This window comes from Pelecanus crispus, chromosome 11 (assembly GCF_030463565.1).
Source record: "Pelecanus crispus isolate bPelCri1 chromosome 11, bPelCri1.pri, whole genome shotgun sequence".
In the NCBI taxonomy this organism is placed as follows: Eukaryota; Metazoa; Chordata; class Aves; order Pelecaniformes; family Pelecanidae; genus Pelecanus; species Pelecanus crispus.
The window spans coordinates 32,800,130-32,820,283 of NC_134653.1; the positions used below are offsets into that span (position 1 = coordinate 32,800,130).

At 43.6% G+C, this 20,154-nt stretch overlaps 1 protein-coding gene across 3 annotated transcripts in view; it reads right to left on the reverse strand.

The window, feature by feature from the left end:
- Positions 1-20,154, reverse strand: part of PITPNM2 (phosphatidylinositol transfer protein membrane associated 2) — a 122,247-nt gene that overhangs the window by 60,515 nt on the left and 41,578 nt on the right. For all 3 annotated transcript variants that reach the window (XM_075718130.1, XM_075718129.1, XM_075718128.1), the window contains exon 2: positions 7,308-7,481. In XM_075718130.1, coding sequence (XP_075574245.1) covers positions 7,308-7,385 — 78 coding nt within the window. In that variant the 5' untranslated portion in view covers positions 7,386-7,481. The remainder of the gene's footprint in view (positions 1-7,307; positions 7,482-20,154) is intronic.

Here is a 20,154-nt window from a genome sequence, read left to right on the forward strand (position 1 = left end):
CACACAAGGAGAGAGAAGAGGATGTCACCCGTGAAGGATCATCTTCTTGGAGAGAAGCACATGTAGAGCTGCTTTATGACAGAAGGTACGTTAGTGTCCAGGAGATCCCAGGTCTGTTCCTGCCACCCCTTCACTCTCCTGAGAGCTGTCTGAGGTGGGGGTCACAGCCCTTTGCAGCTGCAAGAACCTCCTCCCCCGGGTTTCCAGCCCCAAATCCTGCAAGACTCCCAGCCAGCAGAAGCAGAGCAAAGCTACGCAGGCAGAAGGCCCTGAAGAAGGGACCATTCTCACCCGAGCAAGTGCAGGTTACCTGCGCCGCATCTGCAGCACCATCGTTCTTGGCTGCTTTTCTTGTAAGGTAAAACACATTCCTAAAAAAAGGCCTAAAAGTCAAAGGCAGGACAGGTTGTCAGCAGCAGACTCTCGCAAGGCAGAGCAGAAATATCTGCAGCATCAATTTGTACAAATGTTGTATGCACTGCATTATTTAGAATCAGGTCTAGATATTAATGAAGCTGTTTGTATAAAACCAGGATATTTTGGGGACAATCAATTGTGCAGAACTATAAATAATTTACAGCATTAAGAGAACCGTTCTCATGGCCACTCATTAATCACCCGGCCTTACAAAGACGCCCAGTCACACTCCTACGGAGCCAGGGCTGGATGTGCCAGAAGCACATGAATTAGGAATCACTTTATTATGGAGATATCTCAAACTTGTTTACCCCACATGCTTCATCTTTCAAAACGTCTACTACACTTCCAGCTCAGTATTTAATCTTACCTTGAGTATTTCCTTCCCTGTCTTTAAACAGATTTTTCACTGTATTAACTATTCCACAGACACTGTCTGTGAGAATTACTGTCCCTAGTTTAAAGGAAGGTAAAGCAAGTTGCCCATTATTATGTTGTGAGTCAGAGACAAAATTTCAACTCGGGGTGTTCTGGATCAATTCTGGTCCTCTGACTACATCCCTTAGATTTTAGGAACCCAATGCAACCATTCACTAGCAACAGGCTGTCTGATAAAATACTGGAGGACTGGCTTAAGGAAATCCCTGCAGTTTTCCTAATACTTAATTCATTACTCGCCTTCAGGTATTTGAAAGTGAGAACCTAAGCTGGGTCAACAGTCAAGATTTTGTCCAGAGGTAGACAGGTCAGAAATTTTCTTTTATAAGAATAAAGAAGGAAAAAGGATTTTTGACAGCCACAAGCTCAGTAGGATTGTCAGTACTGCATCCTGTATTAAAAGCAGCACAAATCTGAAGTTTAAAATATTTTTTGTGTTATAACCTTATCTCAGCTTCACTCAGTTTTGTTAGAGAGCATGTGAACTGTCAAGGCAACATAGTTCACTACTCTAAAATAAATCGGTTTTTTACCAGGTATGGAATAACAGACGATTTAAGAACTGTTCCATGATAACAGCTACAAAACAAGGAAAAAAATAAACGCAAAAAAGATGTTTGGTATTTCTGTATGTTTTCCCCAAATGCTAACCTGTATGGCTGTCGCTGTCTACTGCGCAAGTTAGACTGCAAGCCTGGTAGCACTGAACATACCTGTATGGCCCTTGTTCTCAAAGCCAAGCAACTGCGAGTGTCTTGCTCTCCTCTTTCAAAAGGATGCAAGCCCTTGTGATCACAAAGACAAGGTTATGAAAAACAGAGGAAGAAGAGAGAACATAGAAGTCACAGGTTTTGAATGCTGCAGCATAGGAATTGGCGGAAAGGCTTCAAACCAGGCTTTTGCTTTTAGACTTGTGAATCTTTCAGGGTCTTTGGAGCTGTCAGCAGTGTCACCTGCCTTTAAAATTAAAGCACATACGTCTATCTGTCCAGATGGCCAAGGCATCTGCAAACAAAACAAAAATAATCAGCCACCCTGTTCTTCAGTGTCCACAGATGAAGGGTTAGTTTGTTTTCCCCCACTCAATCAATCTTCCACCATCTGCTGAGCCTGCTGGCAATTGCTAAGTGTAGCTAACAGGTTAAGGGACCCGACTTTTGCACCCAGATATCAGGACATGGCCTCAAGAATTACCACCACCAAGCACGTTTCTTAAGTCTGTTCTCAAAGGTGCTATGAGAGCCACACACAAACGAAGGAGAAAGCCGGACAGTGCAGGGGCCTGGAGACTGAGATGACAGACAAAACCATGATCCTTTGGAAAGGAGGGAAGTGACTCAGGGTACTCCATCAGCAGTCACGACAGGCAAGTACAGCACACCGCAGATGCTTGGAAACACGCTCTGATTTTTCAGGGAAGGCAATAAATGCAAAGCTCTGAGGGACTGTAGAAGAGAGGCTCATGTTAAAAGATGAGTAGAGCCCTCAATTCCCAGGATCCTGCCCAAGTTCAGCAGACAGTGCCGAGCAGATGGGTTATCTTTAACAGATTGCCTCAAATCCAGGGCCAGAGTCCTTCCCCAGTGCGGACCCTCCAAGTGCTGAATGACAAAGTATTAACATTATTAGCTTGTAAGGATGACGCAGCACCTTAAAATGTCTCATCCTCAAAAGGCAATCACTAGGTCCAGAAGAATATTTTTAAAGTACACTATCTTTGGAGGAAGGTCACAAGTACTCAGAGAAAACTGCATGGAGAAAATGAGGACCAGAGTTATTTACAACAGAGAAAGTAAGCCATGCACACCGATATAAAAATAAGATTTAATAACAAGAGGAATTCTCCCGTCTTATGTAACGGTCAGAAGGGCAACAGTCTCTCGGAATCTCATGGCATATGGAACCGCAGTAATGAACGGTATTAAGATGATAAATGGACTGACCTTTGGCTAATAACATACTGATCTTTCTGACAAACACATTCAGATCTTGGAATACAAGCTTTTATGAGATAGAGACTTAACATTAAAGCGTGCATTGTTTCTGGGGTGAGGGGGAGGCATACAGAAAGGTAGGTCCCCTAAACACACAAGAAAAGGAAGCAAGTGTTACAGGAAGGGATAGCTGTAGACACACAAATATGCAGGACACTTAGAAGAGAAAGAATTAAGATTTTTAATAAGATCCATCTGATGTGTAACACGGAACAGTCCTATCCTTTGTGCCTGAGAAGCTCCAAAGTCCTCGCAGAGACAGAAATATTGCATGTGCTTTTGGTGCGATGTGCAGAGTCAGAGGAGACATCCAGGACAGAGTCCTCGGTTCAGCATTTCTACAGGAAGAAAGAAATCCTTACAGGTACTTACAACTGTCCCCTCCATAAACAGTTGGTGCTTCATGAAACTAATTTCAGCACTCATCTCTAGTTGCTTTCTGCTTGTGTTAGGATAGGAGCCTGCAGCTTCCCCAGATCAAACTGCAGCTCTTCCAGTCCTGTGGCAACTCTTAAGGTCAAGTTTATCTAGAGATCTCTCACCCTTGGAAGCAGCACAGGCTTTTAAACATGTGTACAGATTTTAGGAAGAAGTTACACTACAAAATTATTGTTTAGAAAAGAGGTACAAAGAACAATTTCACTGTTTTGAAATATTTTGCCAGTTTTATGCACCAGAATAAAACCAGGTCACAGTAGGAAGGAAGATCATTGGTTCTGAGCTTAGATATAAAAATTAGTATGTTTTAACTCGGATAGCAAAAGCGACAAAAACTCAGCAACGATGAAAAAAAACCCTTGTGCATATAGAAGAACTAAGACCTAACTGTTCTGCAGCTAATGCAGCAAGGACTCCCAACCTGAACACGACAACACTGCATGAGAGGTTTCCCATGAAACTATGGATATTGATAGCCTAAAATTTAATAGAGAAAAACAATTCCGTTCAGATCTGCTAGGCTTCAAGCAAGTCAAGGGTACATTAAGCCCTTTGCTGTAATGTAAAATTAACTTATTTATGGAAGAATTTAAGTGCTACTTAAAGTACTAAAACCGCTGTCTCTGTAGATAATATTTCAGAAGCTAGCAGAAAGCAACACTTAAAAGACTTGTTGCTCCCTTCCCCCCCACCCTCAAATTAAAAAAAAAAAAAAAAGGTAATTAAAAAGCAAAGCAGCAGGCCACTCACCTCAGTTTTCACAGCTTTATATGGCAGCCTGGAGAACTTTAAGTATAAGAGGAATTACAGAGCAACGTGGGCACACACACAATGATTTATTGCATGCCTCGCCTGCCTAGTGGCGCAGAGAACCAACAGAGATGCTGGATTATATACTGCACAGTTTTAATTCTCCCATCCAGTAAACAGTAAATATGAGTACAGCCTGTCCCGGTTTAATGGAAGGATCCTTTGCCACTTGGGCATGATGCTGCTTACATCAAATCTGGTGGAAATTTTTGTTAAGACTTCTAAAAAGGAGGGACTGTTCTCTCATGAGAGGAGATGAAAGGACCTCCCACTGCAAAGCGAAAACCTCCATGAAATCATCTTTGAAAAGTGACCGCAGTAGTACAGCTTGAGTCTGAACATCCCTGGCCACACGGCTTTGAGGCTCTACTTCCACAGAAAGGATTCCCAGAGCAACCGCATGGGCCAGTTGCTTCATCCCTCAGGTGAGAAGGTCCTTTTGGAAAACTTTCACTTGGAGGATACTGGAATCTAGGGAAATTACCCGACTGCTCTTAAAAGGGCAACTTTATACCAACTGGTTTGGAGTCTAATGGGGATCTTCACTCATGAGCTTGGAGTTAAGTGAGTGATCAACTTCAAGTACATGCTTAAGGCTCTCTAAAACCCTTGAGTAATAATTGTGACATCTCCTCTTTACACTGTTGGAACACTGCTTGTTACAGGACCAGGCTGACTAGTGTCTCCTGCAATAATGACACCATACTGTACACAACAAATATCTTTGGAATGAACCTTTTGCTTTTAAAAATCGCTCTTCTCCCCAGGAACTACTTTAAATCATTCTGTTCTACGTTTCAGCCAAAGATTTCTAAGAAATGCCTCTACACTGCTGTTTTATACAGGTATCTCAGCTTGTTCCCCTAAGGGGGTTCAACACACAGAACTTGCTTTTCCTGTGGCCTCCTTACACATTTCACAGGAAAAATAAAGACGCAGACATGAAGCACTTGCTCATTCCCTGAAAAGAACAGAAGTCATGCTCCCCACTGCTCTCTCCCCAGTGCCTGTCTCAAAGACAAAACCTCCACTTTTAAATCAAACTGAAGAAAAAGGACATTTGATATCAAGGTCTAGGAAAAGCTCCCATTGAAGTTGGCAGGAATCTTTCCACCAGTTTCAGGAAGAGTTGAAGCAGATCACTACCAAACACTAAGAAACAGAATATAAACTCCACATTCTACCCTAAGTGGGTTTCCTGGTTTTGATATTTCTTTTTTTTTTTTTTTTTTTTTTCAAATTTGAGCTGAGACTAGTATTTTCAATAGAAAGCATGGCTAACTTTTCCTCTTGTGCTACTCATACACATAATGCAGTAAAGTCACTTGCTTGTCATGCACTTCTCTAGCTCACCTGGATCTTGGGCTATTTATCAAACATATACAAAATTATATGTGTTCCTTTTCTGGGTTAATTAAAGGCAGCCTGTCCACCTTGGTAAAAAACGGTGATTATTAGTATTCGGTGTTTCCACCTTACTCCCCTGCTCCGAGTAAGTGGAGGGAGATCAGAGACCTGACTTGACACCAGCTATTGCACCTGATCTCAGAGGAAACCTTACTTTACTGCATATCAATGCACTAGAAAATTAAAGCAGGTCTGAAGCAGGACTGGATGGCAACTCAGAGGTGTAGTTTCTTGAGTAGTTTCCTGGGCCAGTGAACACTTCCCCTTGCATGAAACCCTCACGGCTTATTTAGTCCTTTGACATCAAGATTTGGCCCAAATCTCTGTCAAGTGAACAAAGTGGAATCCAGTCTTCTGCATTAAAGAAATAAAAAGAAATATTTTAAATTCTGAAAGTGAATAGCAAATTTAGCTCCCTGACCAAGTTCTCCACATCTCACAGGAGGTCCCTGCAGACACTCCCCAGTTAACGATTCACCCTCCATTATATCAGGTGGGCTCCTCCTTCTTAATCAGATCATTCTCCTGTATGCTCTGCTGCTCACTGACAAGTTCTGCATAGTTAATACACTGCTTCCATCAACCAGCTCTTTATTCAGAACAGCTGAGCCAAATTTGGAAGCAAAAGTTGTAACAAAATAATTAAAACAATACTCAAAGCAGCCACAGTGTCAGGAAAAGAAAAATGAAGCCACCTAAGAAAAACGTTTGGTTGTTTATACTAACATTTAGGTTAAACACACAAAGATGATACATTTGTGTCAGAAAAGGAATTTGACTATTATTACTGGAAAACACACACCATACACTGTTTTAACAGTCAAGTCCAAGTGCATGAGTCCTTAAAGGAATACAGTCAGGGGAGAAATGGGGGAGTTGTGCTTTTGCTTTGGTTTTTGGGGTTTGGTTTTTTTTTTTTTTTCTTCCCTTAATTCATTTTAGGTTTTAAGCCAAAGCAGATTTTTCTAGCATTGCTTCATCCTGCCACAGAAAGCAGAGCTCTACTGCAAACTCAATATTAGATGTATGTTTTGCTGGATGAGCAAAATTAAATTTTATTTAAAGCGTGGGACAATGAAATAACACTTCAGATTCATTTCCTTTTAAAAATGCTCCTGGTTGGATTTCAAGCACTGGGAGAATATGGGCACAGAGGATTTGAGTTACAAAACCCCAACATTTTAATTAACTGCTTTATTGAAGACATGGAATTCAACAAAAATTCCCATCAGTATTCAGAAGCCTATTAAAAATAATCTAAGTTTTATGCCTAAACTGATTAGTATCTGTTTCATAGTGGTATATAAGCAAAGAAATATTACATATAGATATTCCCATTACATATAGATATTCCCCTCCCCAATTCAAAGTTATGCCTTCGGTTTACCGTCTCAAATTTATACTAGACTGTTTCTTCCCAACAAAAGAGCACAAGCCTTCAGTTTTCAGCTGGAACTGGCATGACCAGTAACCACAGCCCAAGGGGGAAGCAGTGGCTGCTCAAGCCCTACAGCTTGATCACTTCCAGGTAGGTACCCACACACTTGGGCTCAGTGTTTTTTTTCCATAGGAATAGACTACCCCTGAGCTGTTGTTTCTCCAGGTAGGTCAAACAGAGGTTCTCTAATTTAAGGAGAAGAGAAGTCATAAACAGAAGTCTGTATTACATTTCCCCCCTGCTCCTTCATAAGCACGCAGCAAACCTCAAATTTAAAACGTCTAGTTCTGCAGCGGTACTCCACTCTTCCACACAAAGCCCTCTGTTCACCTGCACCCATCCGCACGGGCTGAAACATTACTGACCTGTATCATGTACAGCTGCGCAATTCGATATTCTTCCACACTCATCGGAAGAGGAATACGATATTCCTTTATGAGCATTTTGAATACAAAAATCTTTTGTCCGCTCAGAAACACAATCCAGAAGCTTTTAGTAAAGGCTCCTTAAATAATGGCAAGCAAATGCATTGAGGATCCCTGAAACAGAGTGACAGAGAGAGAGAAGGGGGGGGGAAGAGAGAGAAGCAGTTATTTTCCATTCTTATTGGAGAACATCCTATTTAAAAAAAAAAACAAACAACAAACAACCAACATGCAAACATTAATTTTTGTAATAGCAATAAGCTTAATAGCAGAGAGAAGAATCCCTGGAGTGCTACCAGACCCTTGGTATCAAATTGAACAGAATCTTTTAGAAGAATTTTGATTTGCTTCAGGGGATACCATCAAAGCTATTACCCTCCTGACCTTTGCCACCGTATCAATCAGACTTTCATATGCAATAGCATCTCCATGGAAGAGATGTGACAAAACCTCAAAATGAATAGGCAGACCTTCTGTTGCTAGACAATAAAGTATCTCTCCAATGTCAGCAACACGCCAGAGATGCATCCACTCAAAGGTATCAGGTTTTCTCCTCACACATTCACTCAGCAGCAAAAAAAAGCAATAATTAGACTTCCTCAGCCTTCAGTAACACCATGATGAAGAGAGTCATTTGGATTCTAACAATGAAGACAGCAGAAACACACTTTTCTTCCCTGCTTTATCCTGAATTACTGTCTTGGTAGGATTCCTTCTCTTTCACCTCCAATGTTGTCTACAGGCAAAATCCTCCTGCCACTGATGCCAATGCCAGACTCATTTTTACACTCCCACTGCACAAGAATACAGCCAAAGATCAGACTGCAACATCAAAAAAATCCCATCATACCCTGGTTCGAGGCAATTTAATGAAATTATTGCTGAAGAATACAGGGAATACAGCATTTACTACATCAAGAGTTAAAGCAGTAACTTTTCAAATATTCTTGAGACTCCCTATGGGCTGCGGATAAAGGCAACAAAATCATCTAAGGAAGGAATAAAAAAAAAAAAACAAACATAGAATGTTTTGGGTTGGAAGGACCTTAAAGATCATCTAGTTCCAACATGCCTGGTGAGGAAGAGAGGACACAAGAAGTAAAGCTGGCTGCTACCAGGCTAAATCAGCCTCAGCAGGATCTGATGACTGCTCCTGCAGCACACAAAGCACCCACCTGGTTCCCTCTCATCACCAAAATCCACCCTTCTGCCTGTGCCTGCTTATTGGAAGTCTTCAGATACAGCTGCTGGAGCTAAACCAGCCCCAAACTCTATGCCTGGGGGAAAAAAAAAAACCAGAATAAAGACAACCAACTTATCTAGTGGATTAAACTGTGGTCCAGGAACCAGGAAATCACTGTGCTATCAACAGGCCTCAGTGCTCCTCGGTGTTTGCACAGCACTTCATCAGCATTTTACAAGGTTCAGAGAGGTTAAAACACATGCCCATGGTCACAGAGCAGCCAGGGACAAAATCCAGTACTTATAACCCAAGTCTACTGACTTCTAATCTGCGTAGGACTCAAAGGGCACTGCAACATCTCCGTCTCGCATCAGACCTGACCCACTGCTGAATTTACGCAGGGGCACTGCTCACCGCATCCCAGCCGAAGAGTTTGCCCAACCCAGGCACGCAGCCCCCACGCTGCCGTGCTGTTAGCTTGCTTTCCTTTGATTGCCACATTTCTAATTTGGCAATAAAGCCAATCCATCCCGGACCGGCTCTTCTAGAATAGCTATCCGTCTGGTGCTGCATCATCTAAACAGTTTATTTTCGAATTCGATTCTCTGTTTCGTTTTATTGCTGTCAGAGCAATCTGTGTGCGTGGAAGGGGGGAATAAAAATTAAAAAGAAAGAAAAAAGTCTTTGCCATGGCAAATCCTGTAGAGAATAATTCTGGGAAGACTGAGCTTCCCACCGCTGCTGTGCCTATGCACACAAGTGTGCGCATCCACGTGCACGTGCAGGATTTCCTCCATCAAACTAATCCTCCAGAACAGGTGGACATAATCTCATTAGGTGGTTTTTAATTAGTGGCATGGCAAAGAATAACAATAACCACCAGAGGATGGATCTCAAGCACTGGCCCCAGGTCTGCATTGGACAATGCTCGGATCCCAACTCTTGGAGCTAATGGCAATGGGAGGCTCAGCTACATGTCTTGAGCAGTTTGTTATGTTTTAAAGATCTTTGAAAGTTAGATTTAAGAGCTCTCCCCCCCCGCCCATTCCCCAAATGCTCTGAAAGCGATTCTGCTCCCACCATAAGGACATCAGTCACGTCTGCCTTTGCTGCTTGCTAAAAACGGGATATTTCTATCGATTGGAAGAGATGAATAAAACAAAAAAATAGAACCTTAAAAGCAATAAAATGGCAGGCAACCAGTACCAAGATGGAAAAAGAAATGTGCTTATAATGAAGTGCCAGGCAGGTAATAATTCAGACGGCCAAGACACGTGAAGGCTTATTTTATTACAGACTAAAAAACCCAACCATTTCGGCCCCAAGCAGGCACAGCAGCAGCCACCAGCAGCAGCCTCAAAGCACCCAGTGTGCGGAGCACATCTGGCCACAGCAGTGGCTCCTGGTCCAGCCTCCTGCTTGGCTTTTACCAGAGCTGAGGTTTTGCTGTAAAGTTCCCTTTTAGGTTTCTACTTCCCTGTGGTCAACATTTAAAAGCAGTGTTTCAGCTCAGCCTGCAGGTTCCAGGCAGCAGCAGGTTCTGGTGATGTGCCCGCTGGAAAGGCAACACTCCCAAAAACTCCTCCGGCAGCTGCCCACGCCAGCTACTGCAACCAGTCCCCGAAAGTTGGGTAGAAAACAACCCTGGAAACACACACTGGGCAATAGCAAGAACTAAATTGCAACCTCAAACTGAGGGGGCCAGCAGGAAAAGGCACTCGGGATCAGCAGCCTGACCCTGAAGGAGGCACAAAGAGAGCAGACTTGACTTGTCTGCCTTTAATTTTTTTTTTGTAACCAGTCTAGCTTTAAAAACAAACAAACAAAAAATTAAAAATCGAGGTAAGTTTGCAGCTTGGGCTGCCTCTGAGCAGAAAATAACCTGCCCTAACCCTTCTAAGAGCAGTGGAGCCCAAGTGGCAAACCATGAAAGATAAACATGGGTTTTTGCCAGATTCAGGTCTTGGGGAACACCATGCCAGGTGGGATAGAGGTGACAAAAATCACACTTTCAGGCAACTCACTGAGGACAGCAGCCTCCTTCCAAAGTCTTGGGACTTCATAGAGAATCAAAGCTCACCAAGACCGCTTAGCATATTCTCCAAACAAAACACAGAAGTTTGACTACAGACTTGATGGCTGCTACAGAGAGAAGAGAAAGCCCTTCCGGAAGCAAGGGAGCCACGACACAGCTTTGGAAAATGGGTGTCAAGACACCAGCTGTGTCCCTGACACTTACCCACAACCAGCCCATTGCTACAAACAGCCAGAGGTGTTCGAATGGAGATGCTCAATGGGCTGGGATTAGCAAGTAGCCAGTGTTTCAACTGCAGGCTGGATTTCGGCTGTCCAGCCACCGAACACCAAGCTGGACTTTCTATGGGTTTGCCAAACCCCTGTGGCTGCACAGCCAGGACTGGTGGCAACCCAAGGCAGTTTGCAAAACGCAGCTTGCAGTCAGCTTCTCTCAGCAAGAGGAAAACAATGGTGATGCAGGACATTTCCAGACTCGCTGCTATTTCTGCTACAGCCAAGTGGCACATTTGTACAGGCCGTTATTCAATTTATACACAGCGCTGTAGTAACTGTGAAAGCCAGGCGCATAATTTTATACCTCAATTATCTTAAAATCAGGTTCTCAAAGCATCATAATTATGCTCCAGAGTCAATATCCTGCTGCGATGAGTCAGGTCCACCTCCGAGCTATTGCTTCAGGCTGTCTGAAGACACAGTGTGCTGTGTTTACTTCTGATTTTAACATTTTCCCTCACAACAATAAGAAACTTTTTAAGAAAATGCCCTTTCTTTAAAGTGGGGGGGGACTATCAAGATCTGCAGAAGCTGAACAGATCAAGAGACCCAGCAAAATCTCAGTGTTTAGCCCATGAACTTGGTATTTGGGGTTGCCACTTTGGGAGCATCAGGGCCAGCCTCCCTGTTACTCAACAAGGTAGCAGAGGACTGATGACAACTGACAGCTTGTAATTAAGGAATAAGAGTTAGTGCGTGAAGGGTATTTAAACTGTGCTACTGGAGTCTTGGAGGCCAAACCCTGGCCAGGCTTGATAGGCTGGCCCTGAAGGGTATGGAAATCGAGTATTACAGCAAAAATCCTGGCCCCTCAACATGTCTGTGGGTCAGCGCAGGAGAACCACCCACTCCGGTGGGTTCAGGCTACAGAAGGGTTGTTACCACCCTGTTCCCAGCTCTGCTGTTACAGCTCTCCTAGCTGTCACCCCAACAACTGATTTTTGACCAGCTCATGTTTTTCATGTCCAGGCTGCTGAGCAAGGGCTTTTTAGGGCTGGAACGAGCTATGCCACGGCAGCAACAACCCACCCCACGCCACGGCTGCTATTTCCCATTTTCAACAGGGAAGAAAAAGCCCTAGATGCAGAGAGCAACTATAATAAGCCTCATGCAGGAGGTTCATTTCAGACTATTTTAAAGTTAAAAGACTTGCCCTAGAAAGGAAAAACCCATCAACAAAAGGGTCACACAGCAGCCAGTGGCAGAGGCAGGTACCAGCCCTGGGACTGCAGTCTCAGGTTCTTATCAACCACAGCCTGCTCAGGGCTGTGCTGCCTTTCAGTTGAGAAAAATCTCCCCTGTGAAAGATCACACTCATGAGCTAAAGATCAATATCCTTGACTCAGCTGTTGAACAATTTTCCTTGCAATATTTTCACGTAACTGAGAAATGAAAGACAACTAACAGAAACAACTGTAAGAAAACAAAGCCAAACATGTAATGGCAAAAGGACAAGAAAAGGCATTTTCTGGTGACCTCCCTAAAGACTTTCTTTAGGTTGTCTACATCTCCTTTATCCACCCAAACAGATGCCTCCTTGAAGAAAGCAATATCAAAGAGATGTTAGCTTTGGTCGCAAGCGTATCAAATACTTGGGACTTTGGGAAGCAACACCAGGCTTAGCAGCCCAGCCACATCCCTTCTCCTGCAGAGTTGCCTGAAGGAGAATACAGTGCCCTCCCACGACTGGAAGCGCTGCATACGTATTGCACCTGGATTTATTTATGCCGTTAGAAGCAGCAGCGTAAATGTGAAACAGATTCCTAGGACCTAAAAGTCAGCATTTTTTAAAGGCAGCCTCAACACTCACACCTTGATTAATGCGGCACTCTCCTTCATGGCCCAAAAGCAGTCTTGCTCAGCTTTATCTATCCAGAATATCACTGTTGCAAAGACCATTCCCTTTGTCTGTCACGCTGATCCCGTTTGTCCATGGTGTCCCTGCCTCTCAGGAGAAGCTTTCCACCAGCATCTGCAAAATATCATTGTCAAACCCTCCTCAGCCCTTGCTCGCCAGCCTCACCTACCTGACCCTTGGCAAGGGCTGCAGCGCACGCAGCCTGCGATCCATCACACAGACCAGCACGGCCTTGTAATTGTCCTGCCCACATCCCGCTGCTGTCTCATCAGGAAGCACCATGGGACAGAGAGGAACTTCTTGTTTTGTGAATGCATGACACTTAGCGCAATATCGGCTGGAGCACCATTCACATTGAAAGGTTAAAAAAAACCCAGTATTTCTATTTAGTAACTTTGTGGCTACCATTATTTGCCATAACACTCAACGCTGCGCTCAAAACCGCGTCTCTCACACGTACACATGCGATAAACTGAAGAGACAGAATGAGCTTTTTAAAATCAGCAGTTTTCAGTTTTCGTAGTGTGGGTTGTACCTGCTGACTGATAGCTAAGCAGATTTAAAAACTCATCAGGTCTTGGGGAAAAAAAAAATCAAAAGTTAAAGCTCCTTAAAAGTGCACAGTTCACACACTCACTGCTTAAAGGCTACTGTGTCAGTAAGCAATGGTCTTTGTAATTGTACATCTTAATTGTACATCTAATCTGTCACATCTTTTTCAAATACAAGTTTTTATGCAGATGCTTACACATCCAAGTTTCAAGACGGAGCTTACATCACATCTGACAGTGAATCAGCAGCTAATGAAGATTTCCCCACATTGCACAACCACAGTACCGTCCTCCCAGCGCTGGAGCAGCTGCAGTGGACGGCCGAGGTCGGCAGCTGAGCTGGGGCAGCTCCCTGCGCCTGCCTCCACCGGCTCTGGCCACAGCTCACAACACAGGCAGAGAAAAAGGAAGCAGGGAAGAAGACGAGGAAAATGCAAGCATGCGTGGAAATCAATTTTCCTCAGGTGTAAACCTCAGGGCAAACTCAAAAGATCTCTCAAAGGCAGACAGCACTGCAACGGGCTGGGGATAAAACACTGCTTGAGAAGACAGACACAGCAAGCGAAGAAGTCGCATTTACAGTACTTCATCTTTTTTCCATTATTAGACACAATTTGACGTCACTCATAGAATTTAAGAGCTCATTGTAAAGCAGACATTTATTACAACAGAAGGATGGAATCAGTCCAAATGCAATACAGCTACACTGGAGCTATTAAATCTTGTTATAGTTCACTGGGCAGCCAAATACTAGCTTGAAGCAATGAGAGGGAAAGGGGTGGGGGGGGAGAAGGAAAAAACACCACCACCAAACTCACACCACCACACCAAAGCGTACACACACCACCTTTTCTCTTTAAATATTCCAGGATATTGTACAGTTTCTTCACACTTTCCATTCCTATCACTCCTTTAACATCTGGGAAGAGGAAAACTTTACTCCCTTCCTTCTGCTTTATAAGTGATGCTGTGGTGCAAAGCCAGCCAGCCCTCTCTATTCACATGCTGACTTCAAGGGGACCAGGTGAAGTCCGTCAGCTGAACTTTGGTTGGAAAATTAACGTTTCAAGTCCTGCCATGCCTGGAGGTTATACAATAATGAACTAACAAAGAAGCCATTAAAAGAACTAATATGCACACTGAAGTCGCAGATGAGTTTAGAGGGAAAGACAAATCAGCCTCTAATCCTTCTGCTGATGCTGGGAATAAAGCTGCATATTAAAAAGAACACATCTGCAATTAAAGGTTAAAAGTTTCCAAGTAGTCTGCACAAACAGAGCAGCCACAAAATCGAGTGTCCTGTGGCCTTGCCACAGAGCCAGACTCCTCTGTTCAGCTGAGCTGAAGGAACTGGGCAGACCCTGCTTTTAACAGGTTGCTTAGTCCAAGTCTCTCGGCATTACATGCTGAAAATAGGCAGACATTACACGCATGCATATGAATACATATAGATGCGTAATATATATTTTTTGTATATACAGACACACACACGTATATATAGACACATGCATATACACACAGAGAAACAAAAATAAAAGCAGCATTGACAATGTGGTAAGTGCAGCGTGTTGGCTGAAAACAGACTGAAAATTGCTGGCGGCTGAGCAAACTACTGTAAAGAAAAATCTATGCAATGCTACAGGCATACAGCAATGGACAGCATTTTCCTTTCATCTGTGGCACATCCATTAGCTGAGGGCCACTGCCATGCGGAAGTCTGCGTGCTCTGTGGGCAGTGGTGGCAGGGAGATGGGATGCTGGCCAAGTTAAAAAACAAAAAAACCAAACCCAAACCAAAACAAGTGTATCTGATTTCCAAGGTAGCCTCCCTGGGAGGCTATTGCATTTACGCTTCACATCTCTGGGTGCTACAATCTCCTCTCCTGAGGAAATTCAGGAGGAGAGTGAGCAGGAGTGCACTTGGCGCAGTCCCCACTGGTTGGTCAAGGCTTGACTTGGATTAAGAAATAACACGCCAACAACAAACCCAGCCATGCTCTTAATGTCCTGCAGAACAATCCTTTTACGTAGCTCACAGCAAAAATGCTGTCAGCAGCGAGGCATGGGAGTTTAAGGAGAAAGACCAAGAGTGAACCACAGTCAAGGGATGACCTCACTTGTCTAACTCAAGACAGGAACCACACCATCCCTCTTCTCAGTCTCTCCGTTAGTTGCTGCACTGCAAATTACATTAGAACTACCCAATACCCTCCATTTTTTCCTTTTTTATTACAACGACAAGAGCAGAAAGCCATGAGAGCTCCCACTCTTTAATGTTACCAGTCACTAAGCATGAAAATAAGAAATTGAGGGTAAGAAATGTCGATAGCAGTGAGGCTGAGATGCAAGAGCTCTGCAAACTGCTGGTGACCAGCTCACCCAGAGGGTCCTCAGGCACCCAGCTGAGCACAAACCCAGCCCAGACCTACCATGCTCAGACTTGCTTTAAGGACAAATGGCCTCACAGCTAAAAGCTGCTCAGGAAACAGGACTATTTATCTTTTTCAAAAAAAAAAAAAAAAAAAAAAAAAAGATTAGGAATGAAGAAAAACACTTCAAGCTGCAGAAACAAGGAAAATCGGAGTCTCCAGACTGTTTACAGACGTAAAAGGCTTTTGCTGTCTAATCTCACTTATCCTCACTACAGTTCAAGCCCCTCTCTTCTTGTGCTAACCTCAGGAGAGGCAGCAAATGGTTCATTAACCGTTTTCTTCCGCAATTCTTCTTTTTCATGTTCAAAGACGCATGCGATGCCCCTCTCTCGCCTTTCTTCTTCACCCCTTCTCCCACCGACCCTCACCTCTAAGACTGGTGTGAGCCACAGCAGTCCTAAAGAATGAGGAAAACCTTAATGTCCTTGCTATGTTGTTCCTATACCCCAGCACGGGATTTGCCAACAGCATAAGGCAGTTGATGGCCACTCACTCCGAAACCCATTGCAGCCTTATCTCATCTCCCACAGAATGGCAACCACACCGGTCATTCCCCGTTTTATAGTCTATTCCTGGGCCTTTGCACTCATCTTTTCCAAATTATAGCCTGTTTCAGACTATTTCTCAAGGTTATTTTGCATTTTTATCTCCAAATACCTGCATATCCACTAAACCTGCTTTTGAGACACAAAAATGCTATTTTGTGATTTGAGTCACACTGGACAGACTCTGGATTGCTTCCTCAGTTAACTCCCTATCAAACTGAAAGGAGACATCAAGAGCCACTCCACTTTTTCAGTAGTTACAGTCTAGATGGAAATAACATTTTATTACCTTACTTATGTAAATATCATGTGGAAAAGGGAATGAACATTCATAGCTGGTTTAAAAAGCCTATCTCATGGAGGGAAACACTGTATGATTGCAAAGTCAGTGTTATAGCACCGTAATACTTCACACTGGTTTCATTAGGCTGAGATTTGCCTTCCCTAAGGGCAAACAGGGGTAGAGGAAATAAGGCCTACTCCATCTGAAGAAACTTGTAATGACACCTAAAATTCTTGCATGGGAAGCCTGACAAACGCAGCAGTGAAAGTTGATGAATAATGTTGCAATTCAGATTAAAGTAAGAGGCCATTTTGCACAAGAGCAGTAAATGTTTAATATCTCTGTTGCTTCTTTGCTTCTTTCATCTGTAACACCAACAGATTAACAAGGTTTCTGTGGCTCCGTAATTTCTTTGGAGTTTTGATCTTAGAAATAATTACACTAAATATTTTATAAGTGCCTTTGAAAGTGTTGGGGTTTTTTTAATAAAGAAAAAGGAATCGCTAGCTGCTCTCAGATTGCAGCAGGATAATGAAGGTGCACAGATAATCAATAACCATTTTCAGTTCATTATTCAGCACATTTTGGGCTGGTGTTATTTCTTCCCCTCTACCATTCTGCATCCCACATACAGAGTGATGTAGCATTTTTAAACCATCAGGTCTTACTGCTTTTGCAAATCATCCTTAATGCTAACCACAACATGGAACCCCCAGCCTCTAATAACACCGACATAATTTATAGGTTTCCAGGGTGTTTTCAGCTAAGCGGATTGCAAGCTGAGGCAGAGGAGGCCAAACTGAACTACGTGCCAGACCGGTGGAGTTTATTCTTTGGCCCAGGTAACAAATCGCTGGGTAATTTCTGTTGCTTATCCCTTAACTTTTTAAGAAGTCTAAAGAAGGGTAAAGTTTCTGGTTTAAGTCACTTCAACAGTCCCCAGCTCAAGGGCCACAGGACAGGTAACTCCAGGCTCCTCCGTGAGGGGCTGGCACTGCCGATGAGGCCAGGCCCTTTGCTTTGCCCCGGATCCAGCCGCTGCACCTCCATAAAACTCAGAACCTTTGCAGGTTTTTCCAGGACCTGGAATAACACCTTCCAGGAAGAAGAAACACCATTGCATTGCTAGTGGTAGGGCCTGAAGGGAGTCACGGTGGTCTGACCCAGGAGAGAAACATTTCCATGTGCTGCTGGAAGAGGAGACACCATTCAGTCATACGAGGATTAAATCAGGAGCCTTCTGGAAGAAGAGGAAGTCCTCCCCAGCGGCAGCTGACACCCCTCTCCGCCTTCCCACTGGAGAATACACATTTGCAAAACGACTGAGGCTGAAGTACTTTTAAAGCTCTAAAAGAGGGCAGCTTTTCCTAAGACCTACACAAATATCGGTCCACCTAACTATTAAGACCCAGGACTGGCCCAAGCAGCCTAACCCCGATGCTAGAAGAGTTATTTTTCCATTATGCATCCAGAAGGGATATACCATCCTGGCACACTTCCCACAGAGTTCATATAATGACAAAAGACAATTCCTGGTGCTAATTCTCCCTCTAACAGCATAGTGACTCATTGCCAGAGCATTGCTGGCTGCCGACGTTTTCCTACGCTACTGCCCAGTCATCCCCAGGGGTGATGAGCCCAGGACCAGTGCCATCATCCTGGAAGCTGCTGTGACCGCTGTGCTTGGTGAGACGAGAAGCCCTGAAGCAAGACGAAGGCCTGAATCTCCATTTTTACTTCTCAGCACCAGGTTAAAGAGCCCCTTTGCAGCTGGGGGGTGTCTCACACGCTTCTTCCAAACCAGGATGCAACGGCCAGTTCAGGCAATGAGAGACCCTAGGTATACTGCCAAGTGTTAATCCACATCCCCAGCTCCCACCTCCCCCGGGAAAACCCAACACACTCCCCCCTACCCCCCCCAAAAAGGACCCCAAGAGACATACTATGATCACTTAAAATATAGCTGGAGCTGGAAAATGAATCCAAGACTTGGGAAGGAGAAAGGCACATGGATAAATCCATCAGATCCTGCTCACTTTCCAAGAGCATAAGCAGAGGAAAAGCAGCTACGATGCAGAGACAATTCTAAGAAAATCAAAACCTTACGATTACAGAGTGGAGTTAAATTGGAACCTGCCTGAGACATCAGCATCCCCACTGTAACCCCCAAACTTCCCGAAGATCTTGATTTATTAGTTTAGCTAGAAACTTGGAAAAAACACACTATTTACTGGTGCCTTTTTTTTTTTCCCTAAGTAACCGAGCTTTCATGGCAAAGAAATGGAAGTAGACAGTCTGTCATATAGACACAATGCAGGAGGCAAATTCAACATGTATTTTGCAGTTAGATACAGGCTGGAAAGACACAAAACATAGGATGCCCTGCCATATGGTATTGGAAGGTAAAATAAAGTCAAGTTATATCTACACCTTCGATGCAAGCAAACCCTAGAAATTAAATTTAAAAAGCATCCACAACAGATACCTGCAAAGCATTTAAAGAAGAAACAAAACAACAAACTAAAAAAAAAAAAAAACCACAAAAAACCACCACACACATTTGGTTTCACCTTCTTACTATTTTTTTCTTTTTTAATCACCTCTTCAATTCCTTCTCTGAGTGTACCAACCACCTTCTCAACAACCCTGATACTTCTCTACCACCACAGCCATCCATCTTTGGATTTCCCACAACACAGAGAAACCTTCATGAACCTCAAGGCAGAGGACACCTGCAGTAAAGTTAATCACAATAAAACACCCAGGTGCTGAGACAGAATTGGACTAGAGGAGGCTGATTAAACTGCAGAGAGTGATATTGTCACTCCCAGGAGGGAAGCCAGCTGTACCTTTGTATATTTAACTTCTGTACAAGCTTTTCTGAACAAAGTATGCCATGTTTCTACATAATACTTATAAAGCCTTCCCTAGATTAAACTCAGGGCCAGCTATATAGTCTTGCATTTGTTTGGTTTTCTTGACATGCAATTCAATTACCATCTCCATCATTTTGCAGACTTGTTGTGAAACAAGATGTGATAACATAGGGAAAGAAAATAGCACCGTGAAAGGAACATGAGCACCTCCAGCCAGCCTGGATACCCTCAGTCTGAAACCCACAAGTCCCATCAGGGCAGGCTCCAAAAATAATGATAATAAATGATGAATTCGCCGCAAGCCAAGGACAGCAAGCAGTGCCTAAAAAGACAAATGCAGGTACTGGCAAGAAAAGAGGAAACAACGCTCTTTTGAGTGAGTCACCCAACCTGAGTAAGCACACGCGGAGCAGAGCGGCTGCTCCAGACCTACAAGAGCAGTAGTGCCTGGCTGGTGCCCAGCTCTACTCCTCGCAGCCATCTCAAAGCGCTTGATAGATGCATTAAAGCCCTGCCCTCAGGAGCTAGGGCAACTCTCATTATCCCTCATTTGAGGGGAAACTGAGGTACAGAGAGGAAAAAAAAAAAAAAAAAAAAAAAAAGTGGTCTGACCCAACATCCAAGATGATTAGTGACAGAGCAGATTCAGGAGTTTCTGGGTCCAGCTTTTGCCACAAAATAATTTTTTTTAAAATAGAGAAGGGAATAGGGGAGCTCAAGGAAATTAAGTTTCCCTGATAACTAGCCCA